This window comes from Henckelia pumila, chromosome 2 (assembly GCF_033568475.1).
Source record: "Henckelia pumila isolate YLH828 chromosome 2, ASM3356847v2, whole genome shotgun sequence".
Taxonomy (NCBI): Eukaryota; Viridiplantae; Streptophyta; class Magnoliopsida; order Lamiales; family Gesneriaceae; genus Henckelia; species Henckelia pumila.
In genome coordinates, this window is record NC_133121.1 from 99,280,179 (window position 1) to 99,306,923 (window position 26,745).

Consider the following 26,745-nt stretch of genomic DNA (forward strand, 5'->3'; position numbering starts at 1 on the left):
GGAGGCTGTGCACATTCATGAATCGTCCTTACTTATGTTTTTGTTTGCATTTTATTTTTGCATGTCTAGCTCGAGGGCGAGCAAAGTTTAAGTATGAGGGTGTTGATAAGTGTATTTTGTGTGCATTATTTCATGTTATTTTTATGTCTATTTTATGTGAATCAATATTATTTTTATGTGTTTTTATGTGTTTTAAGTTCATGTGTGTGTATTTCACTCCTCGGGTTAATTTTGTAGGAAAATGGATTTTTGAAGAGTGAATTACGGAGCAGCCTTGATCAAAAAATCAAATTTAATTTTAGAGAGATCCAAATCCGATCTCACCATTCAAAATAAATTTCAAGATGTTTTGAAGCTGCTGTCCAAATTTCAGCTCGATCCGACGGCTAGATCTCAAGATATGAATTTTTCAAAATCGTCGCGCGGAGCAGAAAAATTAACTCGCTCGAGCGAGAGTCTATGCTCGCTCGAGCGAGCGAGATCTGGACTTAAAAAAAATATATTTGGACAGAGAGTTGCTCGCTCGAGCGAGACCTGTGCTTGCTCGAGCGAGCGGAGCGTGCAGAATCTGTATTTTTAGAAACTCTTGCTCGGATTGGATGCTATCTTTTGAAGACCCTTGGGCATTTAAATACGAATCTATTCATCATATTAGGGGTTCCGAACGCAGACAACACAAGGGAGGCGACTTCAAAGCTTGGGAGAAGATTTCTACACTTTTTCTTCTTCTGTTCTTCTTTTTTTTATTTATTGAATTATAGTTTCAATTATTGAGTAGTTTGTTTTCAATCAAGATGGCGTGATTGGGCCGAACAAATTCATGTAGAAAACTTGGATGTTTGTTTGGGATTTTTTAGAGTTGATTTTGTTTTATTGATTGTCAGATTTATATTTGTCTTGTGAATAGTCTGATTGTAACACCTAGAATTTCTAAAACGTAAATCCGCATGCATAATTAGGAGAAATTAATTTTAAAATAAGGGTTAAATGAATTTATGTGTTATTATGTGATTTATATGCATGATTTAAGTTATTTTAGCATTTAACCCAAAATTAGTGATTTTCGTGATTTATGAAAATTAATTGTTTTGATCGCATAGACGGAACCGTGGACGGACGAGATACCAAAATATTTAGCCAAAAATATTTTATGAGTTTATGAGCCTTAAAAATAATATTTTAAGATATTTTGTCAAGAAAATTTTAGTATTTAATTATATATTTATTTAAGGATTTATTTTTAGCCAAAATAAGTCATTTTAATGACTTTTATTAATATTTAAAAATTTCCTAATTTTATATTTCGGGATTTTTGGTTGTGTTATCAGATTATTATTATTTAGTAAGGATTTTAAATATTTAGTTAGATATGATTTTATTTCTAAATTATTAATATCCTATTTTAATTCTAATTATCAAAATTTTAAAAAGAAAACCTAAACATACCCTACCACAAATTCTTTTAGCCGACAACTCCCTCTTCTTCCACCCTCCTTCACGCCTCCATCTTCATTCTGGGAAAAAAAAACCCCATAGCCGATTATTCAAGCTTCATTCTTTAAAGGTTTTTGGTCCGTTCGTCGTCCCGGAGCCACGTAAACGCATCAACCTTCGTCTATAAATTGAAAAGGCATGTTTAACTCCTTTCTTTAACACCATATAAGCTATTATGCATGAATGAGATTTTTTGTTTCAGAATTTAATAGCCATGGTTCGAATTTATTGCAAGTATGAATGAATTGTTGCATGTTTTGGTGAATTCATGATCATAACTCGTTTTTGTGCCTTGCATGGTTCGGTCCAGAGGCTAGGGCTCGAGTCAGTGGTGGGCTAGGGTCCTAGTAAGCCAGCCATGGTCGGGTTATGGGGCTGGAATGGGATATAACTGTGGCATTCAAGATCTGGTGCACAGATTGCGCAGATTTAGAGTTCCGGGAAAAAGAGTTCGTTCTCTTCACTCGGGCCACGGTTTGATGTGAGGTTTGTTGTGTTAGAAACCCCTACGTGTTTACTAAGTCTAGGAATTTATTTCACAGTGATTGATGGTCGGAGCAAGCAGCACGATCGAAAGTCCCGGCGCTGCTCAGGTCTGCGCGCAAGCCCAGGATAGGCAAACTTGCAGCGGTTCGTTCTCCTTCGTTAGGATTCCGTTTTGGCTGGTTTTTGGCTTTATGGAAACTTCTTGAAGTTTTATAAGTTTTTGCAAGAGGTTTCATGGTCTTTCGTGGTCGGAGCTTCGAGAACGAACTGTTTTTCCGCAGCTGCTCGCGTCTGCGCGGTAGTGCAGAAGGGCTGGGTCGCAGAGCTTCGTTCTCACTCCATAGTCGATGGATTGGGCTGATTCTTAGCTTTTTGGAAAGGTCTCGAAGTGTGCTAGCCAGTGATGGTGGATCTCCGGCCATTGGGTGGCCGGAGATGTCCAGAAACAGGCTGCAAAGCCTGCTGCTCGCGCAGCGGAGAGAGTAAGGGAAGGGGAATCGGGATGTGAGTCGGGGCTGGGTCTGGGCCGGGTCTTGGGGGTCCGGGTCGGGTCTGGTAGGTCTAGGTCGGGTCAGGTGGTCCGGGTCTGGGTTAGGTGAACCGGGCTCGGGTAATTTAAATTTTTAATTAATTAAGAGATTAATTGATTTTGGGCTTTTAAAATTAATTAGAAAATTATTTGGGCCTCCAAATAATTTTATTTGGGTTTTTAAATTATTTTTAAGTTAACCCAATAATTTTATGGGCTCGTGGGCCCATAGGAATTTTTGGGCCAGTCGGGGAATTTTTGGGCCAGGCTAGAGTTTTATTGGGCTTGTTTAAGTTAATGGGCTTAGATATTTTCTTTAGGCCCATTTAATTTGAATGAAATATTTGGGCTTAAATGTAAGATTAATGGGCCTAGATGAGTGATCAGCAGTCTGGACCAACCCATGAAAAATAAATAAGTCCGGAATATATATTTAATTATTTTATGCATGAAATTCATATTTTTAGTATGAGTATATTTATTATGAAAAAATAAATTAAATATATATTACGGACAAATTTTCAGTGCATGCATCCATGAAATTTATTATGAATATTATTATGTAAATGATGAGCAATAAAATATTTTGTGGAAATTGAAATATGTGTGACATAGGGGTGGTTATCCACCATATGATTCGGTAGTTTACTACCATAGGAGGTGATTTATCACCGCCATCGTACGTTGGTTTATGAGACTGATCAGTCGACACATGAGCGTCACACTTATGGATAGGACCATCTACAGGTTTTTAAATGTATTGCTCAATTATGTTATATATGATGAAGGAAGTTATGATATATGTAAGATTTATGATTCAGCATTTATGTTATGAAAATATTTCCATGCATGCTCATGTACAGGTATATGTATTAGTATTTATGTGATGCATTATTTTTAACCTTGTTATAAAGGATTAGACATGTTGAGCCCCTAGGCTCACTACGCTTATATGGTGCAGGTGAGCATGATGAATTTGATGTAGCTCCTACCGGTGGTGAGGACGTATGAGATCACGGAGCAGTGGACCCCGTGACCGCCGCAGTTTTAGTTTATGATGATTGAATATTGAAAACATGTTTTATTTTAGTATTATTCCGCATATTATATTTTTCAGTACCATTATTTATGATTTTAAATGATGCATGAAATATTTTTAAGAATTTATTTATTTAATATTTTCTTTAGATTATTTAATATTTAGCATTTTATTTTATATACATATATGTATGAGCATGTATGTATAATAGTATTATTTAAAAAAAAAAAATCCGCATTTAGAAGTAGAGGGCGTTTCACTGATCAACTGTTTGCTTGCATGTTAATCGATTCCAAGTCGACAGAGGAGGTTTCGATTTTGATCACTTTGATAATCAACATATTGTAAAACTGACTAGAAATAGAATTCGGTTTCAGTGTGCGGTTTGGGTGCAAACTGAATTTTCATAAATATTTAATGCATTCAAATTTGATTAGAATTACGAAAGATTAGTTCATCAATATTTGAATAGGTTTGATTGTTCTAGAAATAGTCCTTTGAACAAATTAGGAGAATTTTCGTGAATTAAGATTAAATCTGAGTCCTGAATCGACTACATGTTACATGATTTGTTCGGTACCTACGTGTGTCTTGGTTGTCTTTGTTTTAATTATTTTTATCTTCAGTTATTTTAATTTTTATTTCTTAAGCAGTTTTTATTTTTAAATTCTTTTTTTATTTAAATCAAATTGATTTTTATTATTTTGTCTAGTTTAAGTAAAATAATTAATTCTTGAGAATTGACAACAGTCCCTGTGGGATCGATACTTGGACTCTCAGTCCACTTTACTATTATTTGACCTGATACGCTTGCCAGTAGATTTATATCACACCGATTTAGTCGGTCAAACATTCATCGAGCTAGAGCTCGAGCTTTAAATATCTGTGTTCGAGTAGCTCGCGAGCTACTCAATAACACATAAATATATATAATATAATATAAATATATAAATATATAATATATAAATATAATATAATAATTATTTATTTATTAATATATCTTTTATTCATATATATATATATATAATTTTCGAGCTCGAGCTCGAATACTCGAATTATATACGAGCTCGAGCTCGAGCACGAAATTTACTACTCGATCGAGCTCGAGCTCGAGTAGTTAAATATGAGTCGAGCTCGAGCTCGAGTAGTGTGCTACTCGACTCGACTCGATTACATCCCTAATCGTGACTGATGTCATGACACTTGTAACGTCCGAAAAATCCATAAATTCAGTCACGAGTATTAATGAGATTTTAAATGAAATTCAAATGATCTTATTTTATTTATTAATGATTTAAAGGTTATTTATAATTAAATATCTTTAAGTGATGCTTTAATTACTTAAAAGATTGTGTTTAAAAGTTTTGCTGTTTATTTTGAGTGAGATTTTATGTTTCAAAATTGAGATTTTAGTAGTTAAAATATATGTTTAAAATTTTGTATTTAATATTATTTTATTTATTTGATGTTTAACGGTTACAAAGGTTAGCTTTTGATATTTTTCAGGTATGAGTTAATTCCGGTGAGAAAAAAAAACGAGACTAGGCCATGAGCAAAGTTTAAAAAAAATTTGCATCCAAAATATTTTATGAGTATTTTTTTGTATAAGTATTGCATGATATTTAATTTAAAAGTTTAGGGAATAAATATTTTAAAAATAAAGTATTTTTAATTCGATGGACCATAGTCCGGCCTAGGATGATTAATGGGCCGGTTCGGCCCAAAACCGAACCGGAACTGACCCAATAAGCCCAGAACCGGACCCGGTATGGAAGAACCGGGCCCGGAACCGAGCCCAATCCATTTAATAATGGATTGAACCGGTTCATGGTTTTCAGAACCGGTTCATCCGATTCCGGTTCCGGTTCCTGGACCGAATCCGGACAAGTCCGGATCCGACCCGGAACCGGATCCGGAACTGGTAAAAAAAAAATTAAAAAAAAATTAAAAAAAACAATTGGCCAACGGATACATTGTATCCGTTGGCAATTGTGTACCATGCAATTGCCGTTGGCAACGGCTACTGCATGGTTTAATTGCAAATTGGCCCCCAAATTAGGGGGCCAATTTTTAAAAAAAACTTTATAATTTATACCCAAAAAATTTCTATAAATGCTAGATAGTTTTCATTATTTTGACACAACCATTTTCTCACAATTATCTACTTTAATTTCTCTATAATTATATCTCAAATATATATTTATTTAAATTCTACTTTCTCTACATTCAATGGCATCATCTTCAAACCGTGGTGGTGGTCGTGGTGGTGAACGTGTCTTCGATCTTGCTAAAGATTTTCCCTTTATACCCGACTTTGATGAAGTCGAACCTGGGAACGAGGAGGAAGAAGCAATGCAAATCCCCAATTTAGATGCCGGGACACCATCTTCCGCTCGGGAAAGCAACACGATTTCAACGAGTACGACGACAAGCCGAGCAAAACGAAGTAAAGTTTGGGATCACTTTGATATCGAACAACAAGGTACGAACAACTCTTTTGCCGTATGTAAAATTTGTAAAACCAAATATTCTTACAAAACTGGTGGTGGTTCCGGTGGTACTGGTACTTTGAAAAAATATTTAGTCAAGGTGTTACGCCTTAAACGCATACAAATTTCGTGTTATGAGATTAATGTTTTTAATGCATTAACAAGTCTCATAATATTATGTTTTGATGATTACAAAACTCGGTTAATTGTTACTAACCATTTAAAGTGAGATTTTACAGATTATATTTATTGATGATTAAATTCTTGGAAGCTATTTTGAAGCTATACATGTATTTATAAAGTCTTGTATTGCTCATTGAATGGATGAAACATTGTTAAGAGATATAAAGAAAAAGACAAGAAGAAGCCAAAATATGGAGCAGCAACTTCCGAAAATTACTGGGAATTTTCTAGGCATTGAAATCCGATCTTCACCGATCATAATTGTGATGAGGAAGTTTTACATGTGTTGTCCAAATTTGAGAGCAATCCAACGGCTAGATATGAAGTTATGATTATTCCACAAAAGTTGTGCAGTACCTATTTCTGCAGAACTTGAAGTGAAGGATGAAGAATCAACTACTGAAAATTACAGGACGTTCTTGAGACATCCAAATCAAATCTCCACCAATCAAAATCAATATCAGGATGTTATAAAACTTATATCAAAATTTCATATCAATCCAACGGCTAGATATGGAGTTATGAGTTTTCCACAAAGGTTGCACAGTACCTATTTCTGCAGAACATGAAGCAAATGATGAAGATTCAAATTCAGAAATTAACTGGGATTGTTTGAAAGATACAAATCAAATCTCCACCAGTCAGATTCAAATTTAGGATGTTTCACAACCTCTGTCCAAAATTCAGATCAATCCAACGGATGAATATGGAGATATGAATTTTTCAAATTTGTTGCACAGAACAAGTTCGAAAACTTGATGAAGTGATTCCGAAAATTACTGGAAATGTTTGACTCGTTAAAATCAAATCTGCATGGTTCAGAATAAAGATTCGGATGTTTTAAAGCTTCAGTTTAAATTTCAGTTCAATCCAACGGTTATATTGTGAGATATGATGGATCCACAAAATCCGCTCAGTGCTGGGAAAAAGTAGGCAGCGGTGCCAAACACTTTTTGTCACTCCTTGACTTCTCAACACACGCCTCATGCACTCAAATCAGATTCAAATCTTTGCCAACTATAAATAGAGGCCATCCAAGGTCATTTGGAGACATCCCAACTCATCTCTTCTCTTCTTTGCAAGCAATTTCTCACTATCAAAGTGTTTGTGTGATATATTTGAGAGTGTTTGTAAAAATAGTTTGTGAGTTGGTTGTGCTATTGTTGTAAACACTTGAGTGTGAAGCCAAGTGTGTTGTGCTATCGTTGTAAGCACTTGAGTGTGAAGCCAAGTGTGTTGTGTTGAGGCTATCCTTGGAGCCCTTAAGGCCAAGAGTTTGAGTTGTATCGGCGCGGTGATCGTGTTGAGTTGTACGGCTATCCTTGGAGCCATCAAGGCCAAGAGTTGAAGTGCTAGTGGATCCTTGGTTAATCGATCTTAACCAAGAAGGGGAGACGTAGACGATTTATCGTCGAACTTCCATAAACATATCTTATCCCTTTTACTGCTTTATTTACATTACGCATTTATTTACTGCACTTATATTTGATTGCTTTAAGTCTTCCGTTTGCGTACTTGCATAATTGCTTTAAATTGCTAAAGTTGCCAATAGAACCTAAATCCCCCCCCCCCCCCATTAGGTTCTAACAAGTGGTATCAGAGCCACCTTTTTACAAAAATATTTTCAAAAAGGCTCTATGGCAAATCTAGTTAGCGATTATGCTCAAGGGCAATCAATCAATCGTCCTCCTCTTTTCAACGGCATAAACTACGGATATTGAAAAAATCGAATGTCCCTATATATTCAATCCGTAGATTATGATATTTGAAAAGTTACGGTAAAAGGTCCTTACAAACCAATGAAAGAGGTTGAATGGATTAAAATTCCTAAGGGAATGGATGACTTTACCAAGGAGGACATGCGATTAATTTCTCAAAATTCTAAAGCTATGAATATTTTGCATTGTTCTTTAGATATGAACGAGTACAATCAAATATCAATGTGCTCCTCCGCTAAAGAAATATGGGATAAATTGGAGATATGCCACGAGGGAACCAACCAGGTCAAGGAAACAAAGATTGACCTCCTAGAGCTCAAACATGAGACATTTGAGATGGAAGCCTATGAAGATAGCGATGAGGAAGAAGCCAACATATGTCTCATGGCCAAGGATGATGACATCGCCTCCAACGATGCTGATGAGGTACCATATTACGATGAATTACTACAAGCTTATAAGCTTATGTTTGACATGGCTAAATCACTTAGAAAAGAAAATAGAAACCCTAAAAATGAATTAGAATCTAAGGAGCATGAAAACCTAAGATTAAAGGATAAAATAGCTCACTTAAAAAAATCATTTAACAAATTCAATGCTAGTAGCAATAAATTGAATAACTTACTAAGCATGCAAAAATGTAGTTTTGATATAGGCGGTTTAGAGTATGAAAAGAAATCAATAGACTTTACTAGTCTCATTGCTAAAGCTAAAATGAGATCACCCCCTACATGCTCTTATTGTTGTAAAATTGGTCATGTTAGACATAAATGTAGATCTTTAAGATTTCAATATGATCAAAAGAGCTATATGAAATGGAGGCCTAAGAGTACTTAACAACTCATCAGTCGGCATTATGAGATCATGATCTAAGGGAGTTCATCATAGATCGGTTTGAACTGCCTTGACTTGCGACTGGTCTTCCTGATGAACGCTGCTCTGTCCAAGGAAATAGGTTTTTAAAGAGGCCATAGCCCTACCTACTACTGGGAGCACTCTTAGAAAGTGGCGATGATGTTGCTATGAGAGACTGAACTCTTAGAAGTCTATTTTGTATCTCTCTTTTCTAACATTGTGGACCCAAAAGAACTAAAGGGTACCAAAACCAATTTTTGCAGGAAAATAGGAAAACTGTTCTCCCTAGCATATGGTATCTAGACAGTGGATATTCTAGACATATGACGGGAAACAAAGAGCTACTCCAATCCATCAAACCAAAGGAGAAGGGATTTGTCACCTTTGGAGACAACAGCAAAGGAGTTATCGAAGGAATCGGCTCAATAGGTATTTCTAAATCCTGCTTGATTGAAGATGTACTCCTAGTGAAAGGGCTTAAACATAATCTACTAAGCATAAGTCAATTGTGCGATAGAGGTTATGAAGTCAAATTCACTCCCCAACACTGACTATATCACTCATGACTGACAAATCCATAAATTTCAAAGGATATAGAAGTGAAAATGTATACAAGGTTTCTTTAAATAATTTATCTTTATCAAATATTAAAAGCCTTGTATCCTTGAATGTTGATGACAACATTCTTTGGCATAGACGACTAGGTCATGTTGGTCCTAGTACCATAGAAAAACTTTTTAAACTTGATTTAGTTGTTGGTATGCCAAAACTCAATTTAAAATTAGATTATGTTTGTGATGCATGTCAACTTGGCAAACATACAAGAGAATCTTTTAAAAGCAAAAATGTTGTATCAACTTCTATGTCCCTTGAACTTCTCCACCTAGATCTATGTGGTCCCTCAAGGAACGCTAGCCTAGGAGGGAAGCTTTATGCATTTGTCATTGTGGATGATTTTTCACGTTTCACGTGGACACTGTTTTTAGCCCACAAAAATGATGCCTTTGATTATTTTAAAACTTTTGTCAAACGAGTTGAGAATGAGAAAAATCTTTCTATCAAACAGATCCGTAGTGACCACGAAACTGAATTTCAAAATGAGAGTTTTACAAAATTTTGTGAAGAGAAAGACATCGGTCACAATTTTTCTTGTCCTAGGGCTCCTCAACAAAACGGGGTCGTTGAGAGGAAAAATAGGACACTTGTGGAGATTGCGAGGACCATGATATGTGAGCATTCTCTTCCAAAATATTTTTGGGTTGAAGCAATGAACACTGCTTGTTACATCATTAATTGTGTATCAATAAGGCCAATTCTCAAGAAAACTCCATATGAATTATGGAGAGGGAGAAAGCCTAACATTTCATACTTTTGGGCTTTCGGTTCCAAATGCTATATACATAATAACGGTAAGGACAACCTTGGCAAATTTGATGCCAAATCCGACAAAGAATTACTCGAAGAAGAGATGGCTTCATCAAGTCTAAATGATTTAGATGTTTCTGTTGAGGAAACACCACTTCCAAAGGATTGGACGCTTCACAAAGATCATCCTATAGATCTTATCATTGGAAGTCCTTCAAAGGGATTAACCACTCGTTCTTCTCTTAATAATATTTGCAATCATCTTGCTTTTGTTTCGCATGTTGAACCTAAGTGTATTGATGATGCTTTATTAGATGATTCCTGGATTATTGCTATGCAAGATGAATTGAATGAGTTTAAGCGCAATGAAGTTTGGAATCTTGTTTCTAGGCCGCATGATAGATCTATTATTGGTACTAAATGAGTCTTTAGGAATAAACTTGACGATCATGGTACTATCACTAGATTTCTCCAAGCTTATGCAGGAACACTTTGAGATGAGCATGATGGGGGAACTTAACTATTTCCTCGGATTGCAAATCAAACAGTGCAAGGATGGGTTCTTTGTGAACCAAAGCAAATACATCAAGGAGATTCTAAAGAAGTTTGGGATGGAGAACACAAAATCATCATCCACACCGATGAGCACAACAATCAGACTCGACAAGGATGAAAATGGTAAATCTGTAGATCAATCTTCCTTTAGTAGTATGATTGGCTCCTTACTTTATGCTACTGCTAGTAGACCTGACATTATGTTTAGTATTTGCTTGTGTGCACGATTTCAATCATGTCCAAAGGAATCACATTTATTCGCCTTAAAACGCATTTTCAAATATCTTTCAAAGACTCCAAATCTCGGCTTGTGGTATTCGAAAAATTCTTTATTTGATTTAAAAGCGTACTGTGATGCCGACTTTGGTGGATATAAGGTGGACAGGAAAAGCACTAGTGGAACCTGTTTCTTTTTAGGAAATTGTTTGGTTTCTTGGTTTTCCAAAAACCAAAATTGTGTTGCGTTGTCAACGACCAAAGCCGAATATATGGCTGCCGGTAGTTGTTGTGCGCAAATTCTTTGGATGAAGCATCAATTGCTCGACTATGGTGTATCTTTTTCAAAAATTCCTATTTTCTGTGACAACACAAGCGCCATATGTCTTACAAAGAATCCGATTCAACATTCGCGCACCAAACATATTGACATTCGTCATCATTTTATTTGTGACCACATCGAACGAAATGAAGTTGAACTTCAATATGTTAACACGACAAATCAAATTGCCGATATTTTTACAAAACCACTAGATGAAAATACTTTTATTCGTTTGCGTGGTGAACTTCGCATGATTGAGTTGTAATCGCTTGTAGACATAAGTTTAAATTTAATGTCATATTAAGGGGAAGCTCAATATTAAATTCGAGCAATTTAATGTTGGATAATACAAATTAATTGTATTTATTCAAAGTTATAAAGCTCACATTTTATGTGAAATTTATGTGTTGCTTTTTAGAAATCATATTTCAATTCTCTTGTTTTGCATTTACTTTTCCAGTCTTTTTGATTATCACAAAAAGGGGGAGAATTAGTTTGGTTAAATACTTTAACTAAGGGGGAGATTTAGTTTGCTTAAATGCATAGAGAATAAAACTGGTTATTTGATAAATAAATTTTTAATTCTCTTCTTAACTAATTGTTTAAATTTGGGAAAGTTTTATTCATGCAATTATATTTTACAAATTTAAATTTTTTATTTAATATTGTACATTTATTTCTCCTATTTAACCAAGTTTTGTGATCATCAAAAAGGGAGAGATTGTTACGCCTTAAACGCATACAAATCTCGTGTTATGAGATTAATGTTTTTAATGCATTAACAAGTCTCATAATATTATGTTTTGATGATTACAAAACTCGGTTAATTGTTACTAACCATTTAAAGTGAGATTTTACAGATTATATTTATTGATGATTAAATTCTTGGAAGCTATTTTGAAGATATACATGTATTTATAAAGTCTTGTATTGCTCATTGAATGGATGAAACATTGTTAAGAGATATGAAGAAAAAGACAAGAAGAAGCCAAAGTATGGAGCAGCAACTTCCGAAAATTACTGGGAATTTTCTAAGCATTGAAATCCGATCTTCACCAATCATAATTGTGATGAGGAAGTTTTACATGTGCTGTCCAAATTTGAGAGCAATCCAACGGCTAGATATGAAATTATGATTTTTCCACAAAAGTTGTGCAGTACCTATTTTTGCAGAACTTGAAGTGAAGGATGAAGAATCAACTTCTGAAAATTACTGGACGTTCTTGAGACATCCAAATCAAATCTCCACCGATAAAAATCAATATCAGGATATTATAAAACTTATATCAAAATTTCATATCAATCCAAAGGCTAGATATGGAGTTATGAGTTTTCCACAAAGGTTGCACAGTACCTATTTCTGCAGAACATGAAGCAAATGATGAAGATTCAAATTCAGAAATTAACTGGGATTGTTTGAGAGATTCAAATCAAATCTCCACCAGTCAGATTCAAATTTATGATGTTTCACAACCTCTGTCCAAAATTCAGATCAATCCAACGGATGGATATGGAGATATGAATTTTTCAAATTTGTTGCACAGAACAAGTTTGAAAACTTGATGAAGTGACTTCCGAAAATTACTGGAAATTTTTGACTCGATAAAATCAAATCTCTACCGTTCAGAATGAAGATTCAGATGTTTTAAAGCTTCAGTTTAAATTTCGGTTTAATCCAACGGTTAGATTGTGAGATATGATTTTTCCACAAAATCCGCTCAGTGCTGGGAAAAAGTAGGCAGCGGCGCCGAACACTTTTTGTCACTCCTTGACTTCTCAACACACGCCTCATGCACTCAAATCAGATTCAAATCTTTGCCAACTATAAATAGAGGCCATCCAAGGTCATTTGGAGACATCCCAACTCATCTCTTCTCTTCTTTGCAAGCAATTTCTCACTATCAAAGTATTTGTGTGATATATTTGAGAGTGTTTGTAAAAATAGTTTGTGAGTTGGTTGTGATATTGTTGTAAACACTTGAGTGTGAAGCAAAGTGTGGTGCTATCGTTGTAAGCACTTGAGTGTGAAGCCAAGTGTGTTGTGTTGAGGCTATCCTTGGAGCCCTTAAGGCCAAGAGTTTGAGTTGTATCGGCGCAGTGATCGTGTTGAGTTGTACGGCTATCCTTGGAGCCATCAAGGCCAAGAGTTGAAGTGCTAGTGGATCCTTGGTTAATCGATCTTAACCAAGAAGGTTAGACGTAGACGATTTATCGTCGAACTTTCATAAAATATCTTATCCATTTTACTGCTTTATTTACATTACGCATTTATTTACTGCACTTATATTTGATTGCTTTAAGTCTTCCGTTTGCGTACTTGCATAATTGCTTTAAATTGTTAAAGTTGCCAATAGAACCTAAATCCTCCCCCATTAGGTTCTTACACAAGGTACATAAACTTGACCCGGATACTCTACAACCATTCAGTAGAGAACCAACTCAACAACAAATTAATCCTTCAAGTGGTAGAGCTTTTACGATTACTAAAGATATTTCTCGAAAAGCCATTGTTAAATTTGTTACGAAATGTTGTCAACCTTTCCTACTAGCCGAACAAGAAGGTTTTGTTAAATTTACTAGTACTATTCAACCGGGTTTTCATAATATTTCTAGGCATACACTTAAAAAATATTGTTTCGATATGTATAAGGAATATAAGAAAACACTAAAATCGCATCTTTCAAATATTTCGTGTAGAGTTAGTTTGACGACTGATATTTGGACTAATATTAAATTTGAATCTTATCTTGTTGTTACATGTCATTGGATTGATGAAACTTGGTGTATGCAAAAAAGAATTTTATCACTCGATTATTTAGAATCGTCACACAATGCATACACTATAGCTAGATATGTTTGTAATGTTGCTAAGACTTATGGAATACAAAATAAAATAATGTCTATTACATTAGATAATGCGAGTGCCAATACTCTTGCAATTAGATACATAAAGGATTCATTAAAACCGATTTTAGATGGAAAGTTGCTTCATGTTAGATGTGCTTGTCATGTTATCAACTTATGTGTTAAATGTGCATTGGATGATCGCTTGTGTACTGTAATAGAAAAATTCAAAACATTTGGAAAATTATTACGTGAAGAAGATATGGACGTGATTGGAAAAAACTAGTAGAATCAAATGGGATTAGATTTAAAAAATTTCCTGCACCAGTTGACACTCGATGGAATTCTTTATATCATTTGCTTCAAACTTTATTACGTTTTAAAGATTTAGTTACTCGATACTATAATAATATTGCTGCAAATACTTTAGTCTTGACTGACGATGATTGAAATATTTTGAGTCATGTTGTTTCTTTGTTAGAAATTTTTAAAGAAGCAACCGAAAAATTTTCTGGCATTCACTACCCCACTTCTCCCATGTTTTTGCCTTTGATTTTCAATATGATATTTAAATTTATGGAACATCGTTGTGATTCATTTATGCATGATTTTATTTCTAACATGGAAGATAAATTTTTGAAATATTGGGAGAATATCCCAATTTCGCATGGTTTAGCAACACTACTTGATCCTAGTCAAAGCCAAGGTGGATTAGACATATTTTTTTGAATATTACGCTAAATTTCTTGGGAAGAATGTTGACGATCAAAAGAAGTCAATAACACATTCTCTCCAAGAATTGTTTGATTTGTATGCAAGAGAACAGGGTGAACCGAGTGCACAGTCGGATGAGAGACCGATGGAGATAGGCAAAACTGGAGTAATCAACTTATTTCAAAGTTTGAAAAGACAAAAGTTGAAGGGAAAAGCTACAACAACTAATTACAATGAGATCCAAATTTATCTGAGCCAATATATTGAGACTACTGAAAGTTCTGATGTTCTAAATTGGTGGAAAGTAAATTCTCAGCTTTATCCAGTGTTAGCGGCAATTGCACGAGACGTCCTAGCCGTTCAAAGTTCTAGTGTTGCTTCCGAATCGGCATTTTCAATATGTGGAAGAATCATTGGTGATCAAAGAACTAATTTAAAGCCAGAAACACTTAGTATGTTGACATGCCTCCAAGACTGGTTTGCAGCCGAAAAAAAGAATAAGACCGCTGGAGCATTCGACGAATTTCAAAGTTCAAGCTCCGACGAAGAACCGGAGTATTCGAAGTATATTTTAGTTAATCGTGATGAATTTTAGATTTCAATTGTAAAATTAAACGTTTCAAGTTATGTAAGGACCTCGGTTATAATTATCTAATAAAAAATAAATCATTCAAACATTGATACAACCAAGAACCAAGAATATAATCAACCAAAGTTTCAATTTTTTTTTGTTATAATGGGCACGGACCCCATGCATAGGGTCCGTGCCCTTCAAATTTTTTTTTTTTAGAAATCTGCTCAAACCCGATGGCACACGGACCTAGGCACGGAGGTTAGTCCAGGGTCCGTTCTCTGCTTTACTCCAACTTCGGAACCGATTGGAACCGGACTGGAACTGGTCCGGTTGACGTCGAACCGGACATAGGTTCGAATTGGTACCAAGGTAAGTAACCTTGGAACCGGAACCGGTCTAACCGGTTCCCACCGGTTCCGACCATTATGGACCCGAAACCGGACTGGAACCGGTCCGGTCCGGTGGAACCCTTAAGCATGCCTAGTCCGGCCCATGAGTTTTCTATTTAGAAGTTTGAGTCAGGATTTAACGCGAAAACAGATTTACATCAAATCTCTTCTCCCTTCTCCCCTCTTCACGCCACAGCCGCTTCCCACCCCTAGGTTTTTCAAAATCCACTCTCAAGTTTTCAAGGATTCTCGCATGGTTTGATCGAGAGCTGGCTACGATCGTGTTCTCGGAGTCCGAATTTCCATACCAAGCAAGAAGAAATGCAAGTTTTAAATGTTTTGAAACCACCAATCGATAATATAAATATTTTGATATGAAAAAAAATGTATGTTGATGTGTAAGTTATGTAGCATGATGTAGAACTGTGAAATGTGAATCGTTCTTGATGTTTATAAGAAAGTTTTTAGTGAAAAATGATTCAAAGATGTTTAAATCTCAGATTTTTTGTGTACGTATGATGTACGTGTTTTTAGTTTGAAACTTTGGAGGTTGTGGTGTTTTTGATCCAAAGCTTTAAAGATTCTACATGTGTTGGGTTACACCGGGTTAGCGACATCAATTACGATTTTGAGGATCAATACTAATGTATTAATCCAATTGATATGAGACCAATTTTATTAGAAATCTAATTCATATATCTACAAGTACTTTATGTTTTGAGTTTTGTCCAAATCCTTTTGGAAATTTGGCCAAAATCGCCTCGAAATGTGTTGTGTGTACCGTAGTTTTTTGCACTGACATATCTTGGTAGAATGAGCATAACTTTTTATTGAAAACTCCAATTAAGATGAAACCACCGCCATTTGAAAGTCAAGACAAAGAGAAACTTTCCTGTTTACCATTTTTCCTAATTCGGGACGCAAATTAACGTTTCAGTGCATGCAATAGGACGCCCCGGGCCGCACTCGAGCGGGAATTTCATTCCGCCCGAGCGGGAAACGTTCTGTCCCAAATTATTCCTTGCATGCTTTTAAGTCCTAAACTCATTTTTATGATATTTAAAAAAATTTAAGTATTTTTAAGAGTTTCTATGCAAAAAGTTTCAAGTTTTAATGTCAAAAACAAAAAGAACGACTCGTGTGGATCGGTTTAGTTATTTAATGCATTATATGCTAGTATGTTATCACGAAAATTATTTTCATTATGAAATCACGAAATTTTATGAATGTAAAGATGATGTTCTCATTTTATTTAATTAGCATGCATGATTTTCAAGCATGAAAATATTTTTATGATCATGACATGTTAGCCTCATGTTTCAAGTTATTTTCAAGTTCATGGTGACATGATAATTTTGAAGTTATGTTCAAGGTTCATGATGATTTTAAGATGTTTTTAAGTATGATTCATGAACGATAAGAAGATTTTGATGCAAATATTTTATGATGTGTATAATGGAATTATGAGTAAGTTTATGAAGAAAATGTTACGACGATGTTATGATGAAAAATAATGACGATGATATGATATGATACGATGAATGTTATGATGCATGAAAAATATTTTGATGTCGTATGTGTTTTGTGGTCATTACACGGGGTATGCACTTCGAGATGAGCTCCGGAGCGGATATCCAACTATGGCTCACGGGATGGTTAAACGGGTATGCACTTCGGGATGAGCTCCGGAGCGGCTATCCAAAGAATGAAAGTTTAAGGGCGAAAGCCATATGCTTGTTGTATAACGACCGTGATCACGAAAACCTATTATGTGCTCTTATGACGGTTGCCACAATACACATATCTCATCACCCCAAAATGATAAGTTTTATGTTATGCTTATGTTATGTTTATGTTATATCATTGCATTAAGTTTTATGTTTCATATATGATATATGTATATATATGCTTGTTGAGTCTTTAGACTCAATATACTTGATTGGTGCAATTACATTTGAGATGTTTAATAAGCTTGGTGGAAAGGCTGAAGAGTCCAAGAGGCGAAGATATTGCATGCCACGATAGTTTCGAAGTTATGATGTTTCAAAGCAAGAAATTTTTCATATGTTTTATTGTTACATTATTTTATGCACAACCTTTGGAAGTCAGTTTTTAAGAAAAATTAGATTTAAGAAATTTCATTGACGGTCTTGTGTCTATAAGTGTCAATGATTTTAAGCTTGTGATTTTTTAGTTGATTATGTCATTTGATAGTTATGGGGTTTTCACGAATGTTTTATTAATTGGTTTTCCGCACTAAGTTATTTTATTGGCACCCGTTTTTCGTCTACATTTATAAGATTTTAAATTGTTGCTTCAGGTTTTATTTGTAAGAAAGAGTTATGGCGTGCCCGTATAAGAACCTGTCATTAGCTGTAGGGTTGCAATCTTTGTTACAAATATTTTCTGCACGTTAGAGCCATTCGATTTTAATTTCAGTTCACGACTTGTTGAACTCGCAAACACGATGCATGCCTTGCACTTTTATATTTTTTGAATTTAAAAATTTCCCACACTTTTTCGCATATTAATTCTTGAAAATGTTTAAAAATACGGGACGTCACAACACTGGAGTTTAAGTTTCTCCTCTCCGACTCTCGACAGGAGTTGTGCCTTATATAAATATTTTGAACAACGAGAGTTGGAATCCATAGTTTACAAAATCAATATGTAGTGATCCGAGTTCTATTTTACACATTTAAAATATTAAATATGATTAAAAGGTTATTAATTAAGCAATCAAGTAAATAGTTTCGAACCAAATGATTTGAGTTTGGAACCTCCGAAAAGTTCAGATCCATCGAAGTGAGTTTGGAAGTACCGAAATGAGTTCGGAAGCACCGAACGTCCATAAAGTTAGGTCATGCAGATTGCGAAATGTCAAAAGTGCACGAACACATGGGAGGATCGGATCCATCGATCGCTAGTTCTTTGCATACGTCGGACATGTCAATATTGGTTTTACACCTAAGTGGACAGCTGTGTTCGATATCCGCTTTCCACTTAGGTGTAAAGACGATATTAACATATTGACGTATGCAAAAATCGGATCGTCCGAACGATTATTATTACATTGTCTATATACACATTTACGTCTTTAAAATTAAAATATATTACATTATTTATTTCATTTTTTGAAAGATCAACCAATTCGGTTATTGCTTGGAGCGTGTAAGGTTAAAAAAAATAATTTAAATCATTCGTTGGATCTATTATCTACCGGTGAAGTGTTGAAATTAGGCTCAACCACGGTAAGTTAGATCCTACCTATACAGGCACTGTCTTGACATACATCTAACGGTCCTCATTCATCAATAAATGTGGGGTCAATTATTTTTTAGTGGACCTCACATGTATTATTAAATGAGGACCCTTAAATCTATCATGAAGTAGTGCATGTAAAAATAGGTTGAAATGAACCCTCATGCACATGGCTGACATATTCTAATTGGTCCTTGAGTCACGGACATGTAACGGGATCAAATTGCCTTTGTTCCATGTGGCAATGCTTTCTCATTTATGCAATAGACCGAAAAGATTCGCCCTTGATTCAAAAAAAAAAAAAAAAACAATATTCGCCTACTCTAGGCTCTAGCTATTGTCCATTGAGCCTATTTGTGTAGCATATAGTTTTTATATTATATATATACAATCAGAGATTCTCAGTTCTTCTCCTTTGCATTTCTGTAAATAAATAATTAATTATTATTTCCATGAAATTATAAATCACAAGCTCCATCTCTGCAGTTCATACGCTGCAACGACTGTGGTTTGAACCACACGCACTCGTTCGTGCGAGTGTGTGTGGAATTCGTAGTGGAAGAGAGGCGCCTCACCACTCCTCCCTTCCGATCGGAACCGTATTCCGATGGCCGACGAGCCTTTGCCCACCCGCTGGTCTTTTCCGGTACTTCTGAGTAATTTTTTTCATCTGCTCTCAATTTTTTTTTTTGTTTTGGTCGCATGCATTTTGGGTTTTGTTGTGTGTGTATGGACTTGTTGGTGCTTTACTGGCAATTGCAATAGATCAAGGTAAATTTGGAGAAGCACATCATTTTGCATTTTTTTTCCCACAATTCGTTGACTATTTTACTATATCGTGTGCCAAGTACGATTTGATAGGTTAATTCCCAATTGCATGTACACTCTTTTGTTTTTTTGTTTTTAGTTATGGTTGTTGGATGTTTTTGTTGAAGCTTAACCTGTTAGATTTTGCTGAAGAGAATCGGTATTTATATAGCTGTTTTGTTTTTCCATGGGTGTTCGAATTAGGAATTTAAGTTATTTTATGATGTGAAGTTTGGGAGGAAGAGTGAGGCTCACACAAAAGATACGGCTGCAAATGGTCACACTGTATCAAGCGGGAATAGTTCGAATGGGACGACATATGGAAATGGACATGTGAAGAACACGGCTGACTCGGCTATCTACGAACAGTTTCTGAACCAGGTACTGTGCTCTGGATTTAGGGAGATGTGACTAGTGAGTTTTCATTTTTTTCAAAAGCTTGATTGTTGTTTTGACATGTTTTAAGTTACTGTGGTGCAGGATCGGCTGCAGTCAAATGGAGTCCCATCCATTGGAGTCGATGAAAAGCCGTACGATCTTTCCTCCATTTCCTGTAGCATATGCAAAATTGTATTTGAATTTTAATTAGTTGCTGAGATAGAAAACACTTCTAGCACGTCCTGGGAAAGTTGCTATGTTCTCCAGTGGAAAGGGCATCCTAGTGTTCCTTATGGTTTAGTTGCATGTCTTCTTTTAGTGATGTCTCCAAATATATAGGTATCTTGTAAATTGTTACGTTTGTAGCATAATATCAGCTTGAGTTAGTTTATTTTACAAGCAATCGGTGATAAAATTTGATGTGAAAAATGTTTCCCTGCACGCCTAGCCATTGTGCAATATCCTTCCACATTTCATCCGATATGTAGCTAATGAATTCCGTTGAGATCGTTGAAAATAATTTATTGGAAATTCCTCTACCGTGCTGGGCATCTACTAACCATCTGTGTCCTTGTTACAGGCAAAGATCTTTGCTTCCTCCATTTGAGTCAGCAGAAGTGCGTGCTTTGGCAGAGAGTTTATGCAGGCAAATAAAGGCACTCTGAATTATGAAGCTCTCGTTTTTTTTCCAATGGATGCTATCGGTTAACTTCCTCATTTTGTTCTGATAAATATTTGGTATTCACTTGTCTTTTGCTTTGCAGGGACATCATTCGTGGAAGTCCAGATGTTAAATGGGAAAACATAAAAGGGTTAGAGAATGCCAAGCGCCTACTCAAAGAAGCAGTTGTCATGCCAATAAAATATCCTAAGTGAGTTCTGTAAATGTAAATTTGATTTTCTAAACTCCTTCAAATTTCCACCTCAACCTTTTTACAGGTACTTCACCGGTCTCCTTACGCCGTGGAAAGGCATTCTACTTTTTGGCCCCTCAGGAACTGGGAAGGTGCTCTTGTCTACGTTACCTCAGCTGTTATATTTTTGTGCTTTCCGATGAAATTGAAAATTACATATTTTCAACTGCTGCCATTTTTGAACTGGAAACATTTGTGTTAGCACTTGGAAGTTATCTGTTAAAATAGTTGAATGCATTTGGACTAGAGTTATTTGTTCATGCATAGTTGTAAAAGGCACGCACCTTTAGGAGAAACCAGGCGACTCTGCTGCTGGTGGTATGCACTGAGGCGCAGCAGGATACTCAGGCAAGCCCAGGCGCCAGGCTCGCCTGGGAGAACTCCTGAGGAAAGGCATTTGTTTTGTTTTGTTTTCTTTTTTAAGAAAAGAATAGCTGAGAGAATTCTTGATCTTATTCCTTGAATATTGGAAAAATTACATATATAGAGATATAAGTTGCTGTCTTGGAGGCCATAAACTAGGATCTAAATCAATTAACAAGACAAACTAGTGGAGAAAATTCCTACACTATGGCAAGTAAGAAAAATAAAAGTTAAAAAGAGATCTTAATGGCATATTCCCTTAATTACAAGATGATAAAATTAATTCAATAATATAAACGAGAGAAATAAAAGTAGAGATTTGCCAATAAAGACAGATTCCCTAAACTAATGCATACTAAATATATATATGTTTTGCCATATTTTTCTAAAACATTAAATTGATCATAGCATTTTTACTATATAATAATAGTAGATACATATATTTTTTGCTATTTAATATATTTTTGCACAACTTAAATACGTAATCATTTCAGTAATAGCATTTTTGCATACAATATTCGTAGATAAATATATTTTTCTAAAAAATTCCTTGTGGGAGTTGCTTCGATGAGGCACACACCTTGTCCTGCGCCTCAGGCTACGGACCCCTTTGCAGCTTAGCGTGCCTTGCACCTGCACCCGTTACAACTATGCGTTCATGGATATAAACTTTAACTACACAACTTAGGTATAATATACGACATAGATTAAGTAGCAATTTAATTAAATTTGATGAGATTTTATCAGACTTGTCATATTTGTGGTGAAATCTTTAAACCCACAGACTATGCTGGCTAAAGCTGTTGCAACTGAGTGCAAGACCACATTTTTCAACATTTCTGCATCATCGATTGTCAGCAAATGGCGGGGTATGTTGTTGCGGCGTCCCAATTTTTCTGATACTCTGTACTCGACATCTACTAACCTTGTTACACTTTGTGCTTCATAGTGACTGCTGAAATAAATGATCTTACTGCTATGTTCTTGATTGTTTTACCTTTTCTTTCCCTTCCGCACATTACTAGTTGTTGTAGTTCATTCAGGAATGCCTAGTAACATGTGATTAATTAGGGGTGTCAATTTGGGTGAGTTGGGTTGGCGCAAGATGCTGCTACAGAAGTTCTCAACTGGAACCCAAAAATGGCCAACCCGAACCCGGCTAACCCGTTTTTTTTAAAAAAATAAGTAAATAAAAATTCAAAACACACAATTATAATAGTATATCTTATTTAAACGCATAATAACAAAATCTAAGCTTATATATAATTTAAATTTGAAAGTCTAGTGGTAGAAAATTTAAAGTATACTTACTACAAAAAAATAAAATATTATTTTCAAAAATCACAATTTTACAAGATAAGCATTAAATGATGAAAATCTATTATATCAATATAGATTTTTTTTTGACATACCATATATTAAAATGTATTAAATCTTTCTTAATTTTATATTAAAAAATAATAAAAAGTTTTGGGCCATCTCGGGTCAACCCAAACCCGATTAATTTTTTTTTGGGTTAGCTTTCGGACCCGATTTGACCCGTACCCAATACCCCACCTTAACCCGATATTTTCGGGTCGACTCGTGTTGGGTTGGTGGTTGGTGGGTTGGGTTCATTTTGACACCCCTAGCTTAATACGAATGATATATATCTATCTCTGCCCCTTCCCCAGAATTATGCTCATTGTATCTGTTTTAGACTGTTGAGATAGTTCATTCTGGTCCTTGAATTCACTATACTCCACATCTTCAAAATGAGTGGCAGCACACAGTTATGTTGAAATTTTATAAAATAAAATGGTCCTGCTAGACTTGGCATCCATTCTTCTGAGGATTGTACTGCATTACTGTTACAGGTGATTCGGAAAAACTGGTGAGAGTGCTTTTTGACCTAGCTAGGCATCATGCACCCTCAACTATATTTCTTGATGAAATTGATTCCATTATTGGCCAACGAGGTGAAGGACGCAGTGAACATGAAGCTAGCAGGCGTTTGAAAACGGAATTGCTTATACAGGTCACAAGTTGGTGCTAATAAATGTTAAAATTTCACGATGATGCTTCTAATAAATGCCACTTTGTGGCAGTTAACATATGTTGACTCCCAAGGAATATTAAAAAAATACATATACGATAGGACCTCCCACTTATTTTTTCTTTGATATTTGAGTTATTTTAACCTTTGTGAAGAACAGTGAGTCAAAAATAGGGACTTGATATCATTGATCTCTGAAGTTTATCTATGCCAATACAATGTGGAAATGAGGTCTTAAAGTTACATTGATCCCTGTTGATTTCTTAAATATTAGTTGAAATTCAAAAGACACCAAAAATTATCTCTTCAATGCATTAAAGACTTATCCATGGAACATTCATGTTTTTCTAGTCACACCTATGCATTTGGTTTACCTTACCCCATTGCTAAGGAAGATTCTTAGGGAAACATTTCATGACGATTGAAGATTACTATTCACAACCCTAAACCCTAGTGACACCTATGCATTTGGTTTACCTTAGCCACTGGCTAAGGAAGATACTTGGGGAAACATTTCATGACGATTGAATTACTATTCACAAGCTTCTGCTGAATATATTGTGCTATTTGTTCAAAATGGTGTCATTTTGTAGAATATGCCTGCACAATTTTTATGTTGGCTGCAAACCATATCCCGGTGTTGGTCTATCTAAGATATTTCAGACTGCATTAAGCTGTTCTTTAGTCAACACTTACAAACAAGGTCACTTAAACTGCAGATGGACGGTTTGATGCGAACTGATGAACTTGTTTTTGTTTTGGCGGCTACTAACCTCCCCTGGGAACTAGACGGAGCAATGCTCAGGCGTCTTGAGAAGCGGGTATGTTGTCAAATGGGCCTATGACCACATCATTTGACTCGGTTTTTTCTTTGGTGTTGATATTGATTTCTAAGCTGCCTTGCTTTCCCCCCTTTTTCTCTTTCATTGTTTTAGAGAAAATTAGATGTGTGGCTGCACGAACAAATCCTAGACTCTCATCAGCCACTACTCAATTTCAAGTTTGCATCTTGTACAGTTGTACTGAATCTGAAATTACAGCACTCTGAAATTACACGAAGACTAGTGTGAATGCTTGATAGGATTAATGTGCAGTGACTATTTTTTGTGTTGTGGAAAGAAAAAAGTGGCAAATGACAGGGATTTGATAACTTCTTTTTTCATGGGAGTTAGATACTGGTACCTCTTCCAGAGTCAGAGGCGAGAAGAGCTATGTTTGAGGAATTATTGCCTTTAAAGTCTGAGGGGGAGGAACTCCCGTACGATCTATTGGTGGATAGATCTGAAGGTTTTTCAGGTTCAGATATCCGTATATTATGCAAAGAGGCTGCGATGCAACCAGTACGGCGTGTGATGGCATATCTTGAGGAGAAACAAGAGTTGGTGCCTGAGGATGGTATGCCTTGCTATCTTCTATTAGGAAACTCAGTAGAATTCAAGTTAGAAAACAATGCCGAAAAATCTACTGACGCATTAAAATTTATATTTCTTTATCTTCAGTCTTTATTAGAGAGGTTAACCTTCTTACAGTATTTTAGCTTGAGCTGGATCATCTTGCTTATTAAAAGTTTCCTCCAAGAACTCCATAAACATCCTTCAGCCATACAGAGTGAAACATCTACTTTTTGCTGCATCGATAATACTCGTCTTATATGCTTGTTGGATGGATTTCATTGTTGGAACACTCAGGATTTGTGATCCCAATTTTTAGGAGAAAATGACTTTTCAATACGGGTGGTATATTTGGTCGTTTGAGTATTATTATTCTAGGTGTAGATCAATTGTAGTTTTTCAATGACGCCGAGAGTTTTTTGTCTTCGAAAATTGTGACAAGATATTGACCAGAAAAATGGACTATATTTGGTGATTCGTGTCCTACATGCTGAATTGCTGATAATAATTTTCTCTCCTTTAGTTTATGTTATGTACTTGTTACGTTTCAGTTTATGTTATGTACTTGTTACGTTTGAAACATCAAGGAAACACACATGACATAAGTTTCTCATGTTGTGGTGTTTCATTTGTATTCAGAGTTGCCAAATGTTGGACCAATTACACAGGACGATGTCGAGGTGGCTTTGAAGAACACTAGACCTTCGGCTCATCTCCATGCGCATCGTTATGAAAAGTTTAACGAGGACTATGGCAGCCACATACTCCAATGAAGGCGCCTCGTGTTTCACCTTCAACCGTCTATTTCGTTTGCTCTGTTGTTTGATTGTATTTTATGTTTTGGTTCTTTTATGCCAGATGGATTACTCTGTTCTGTAATATTGTATTGATCCCATTCCATGTGTTTTATCGGGGCGAGATGCCTCTTTAGGTTTCGAGAAATGAGTAATGGTAGCGTGATAGTATCATGATAGAGTCGGTCTCTTGTGTTTCACAAGAGATTATCCATGAGATGAGTCAACCTCATCCATATTTACAATAAAAAATTATATTTTTGAAATAAAAAATAAGACATTATCATGGGTGAGTCAATTAGGAGATTTATCTTATAATATTTACTTGTGAGACGTCTCACAAGAGTGTTTGTGATTTTGATAACTTGGAGCGAATTAAGCTCGTATTCTTCACTCATAACCCATGAATGCTTTCCGAATTTTTGTTTTTTTTTTCTCTACCAAACCATCTCCAGCTTATGATATTGAAGGGAATGAACTATTCAATTAAGCAAACAAGTTTTACTGGAAATTGCTTGTGAAAATTAGGGATGACAATAGGTCGAGTTTAAACTCGACCCCGCATTAAACCTGCTCCGACGGAGTGGGTCTAGACCCGCCTAAACGGGTCTATAAATGGGTTCGGGACGGGTCTCGGGTTTGACCAAACTTGTCCCGGACCCGTCCCGCCAAAGTATATATATATATATATATATATATATATATATATATATATATATATATATATATAAATTTAAAATATACATGTATATATATAAATATAAAATATATAAATATAATATTAGTAATATAGAATTATATTTTTATACTAAATAATTAATATATTATCTATAATTTTAGTGTATAATATTATTGGATTGAATGAATCTATTTTATTATGATAGGTTTAGTATAAAAATTAATGTTTTTTGACTAATAATTATTAATTAATTACAAATTGATAAATTTTAACTTGTGAGAATATTTTTTTTATCTTAATATTATTAATATTTATTTCAATTTAATGGTTTTTTTATTAATTTTTACACTT

At 35.3% G+C, this 26,745-nt stretch overlaps 1 protein-coding gene across 2 annotated transcripts; it reads left to right on the top strand.

Annotated features, from left to right (window-relative positions):
- The first annotated feature begins 19,373 nt into the window (after positions 1-19,373).
- Positions 19,374-25,910, top strand: LOC140881884 (uncharacterized). Of its 2 annotated transcripts, none has more exons than XM_073287525.1 (11): positions 19,374-19,679; positions 20,072-20,221; positions 20,321-20,370; positions 20,799-20,864; positions 20,983-21,090; positions 21,158-21,224; positions 22,280-22,364; positions 23,352-23,512; positions 24,250-24,351; positions 24,703-24,925; positions 25,561-25,910. In XM_073287525.1, exons 1-11 carry the CDS (start codon positions 19,641-19,643, stop codon positions 25,692-25,694), a joined length of 1,185 nt encoding a protein of 394 aa, XP_073143626.1. In that variant the 5' UTR covers positions 19,374-19,640; the 3' UTR covers positions 25,695-25,910. The 2 variants fall into 2 exon arrangements, with proteins under 2 accessions (XP_073143626.1, XP_073143625.1); XM_073287524.1 differs by having other exon boundaries at positions 19,376-19,679; positions 20,045-20,221.
- The last annotated feature ends 835 nt before the right edge of the window (positions 25,911-26,745 follow it).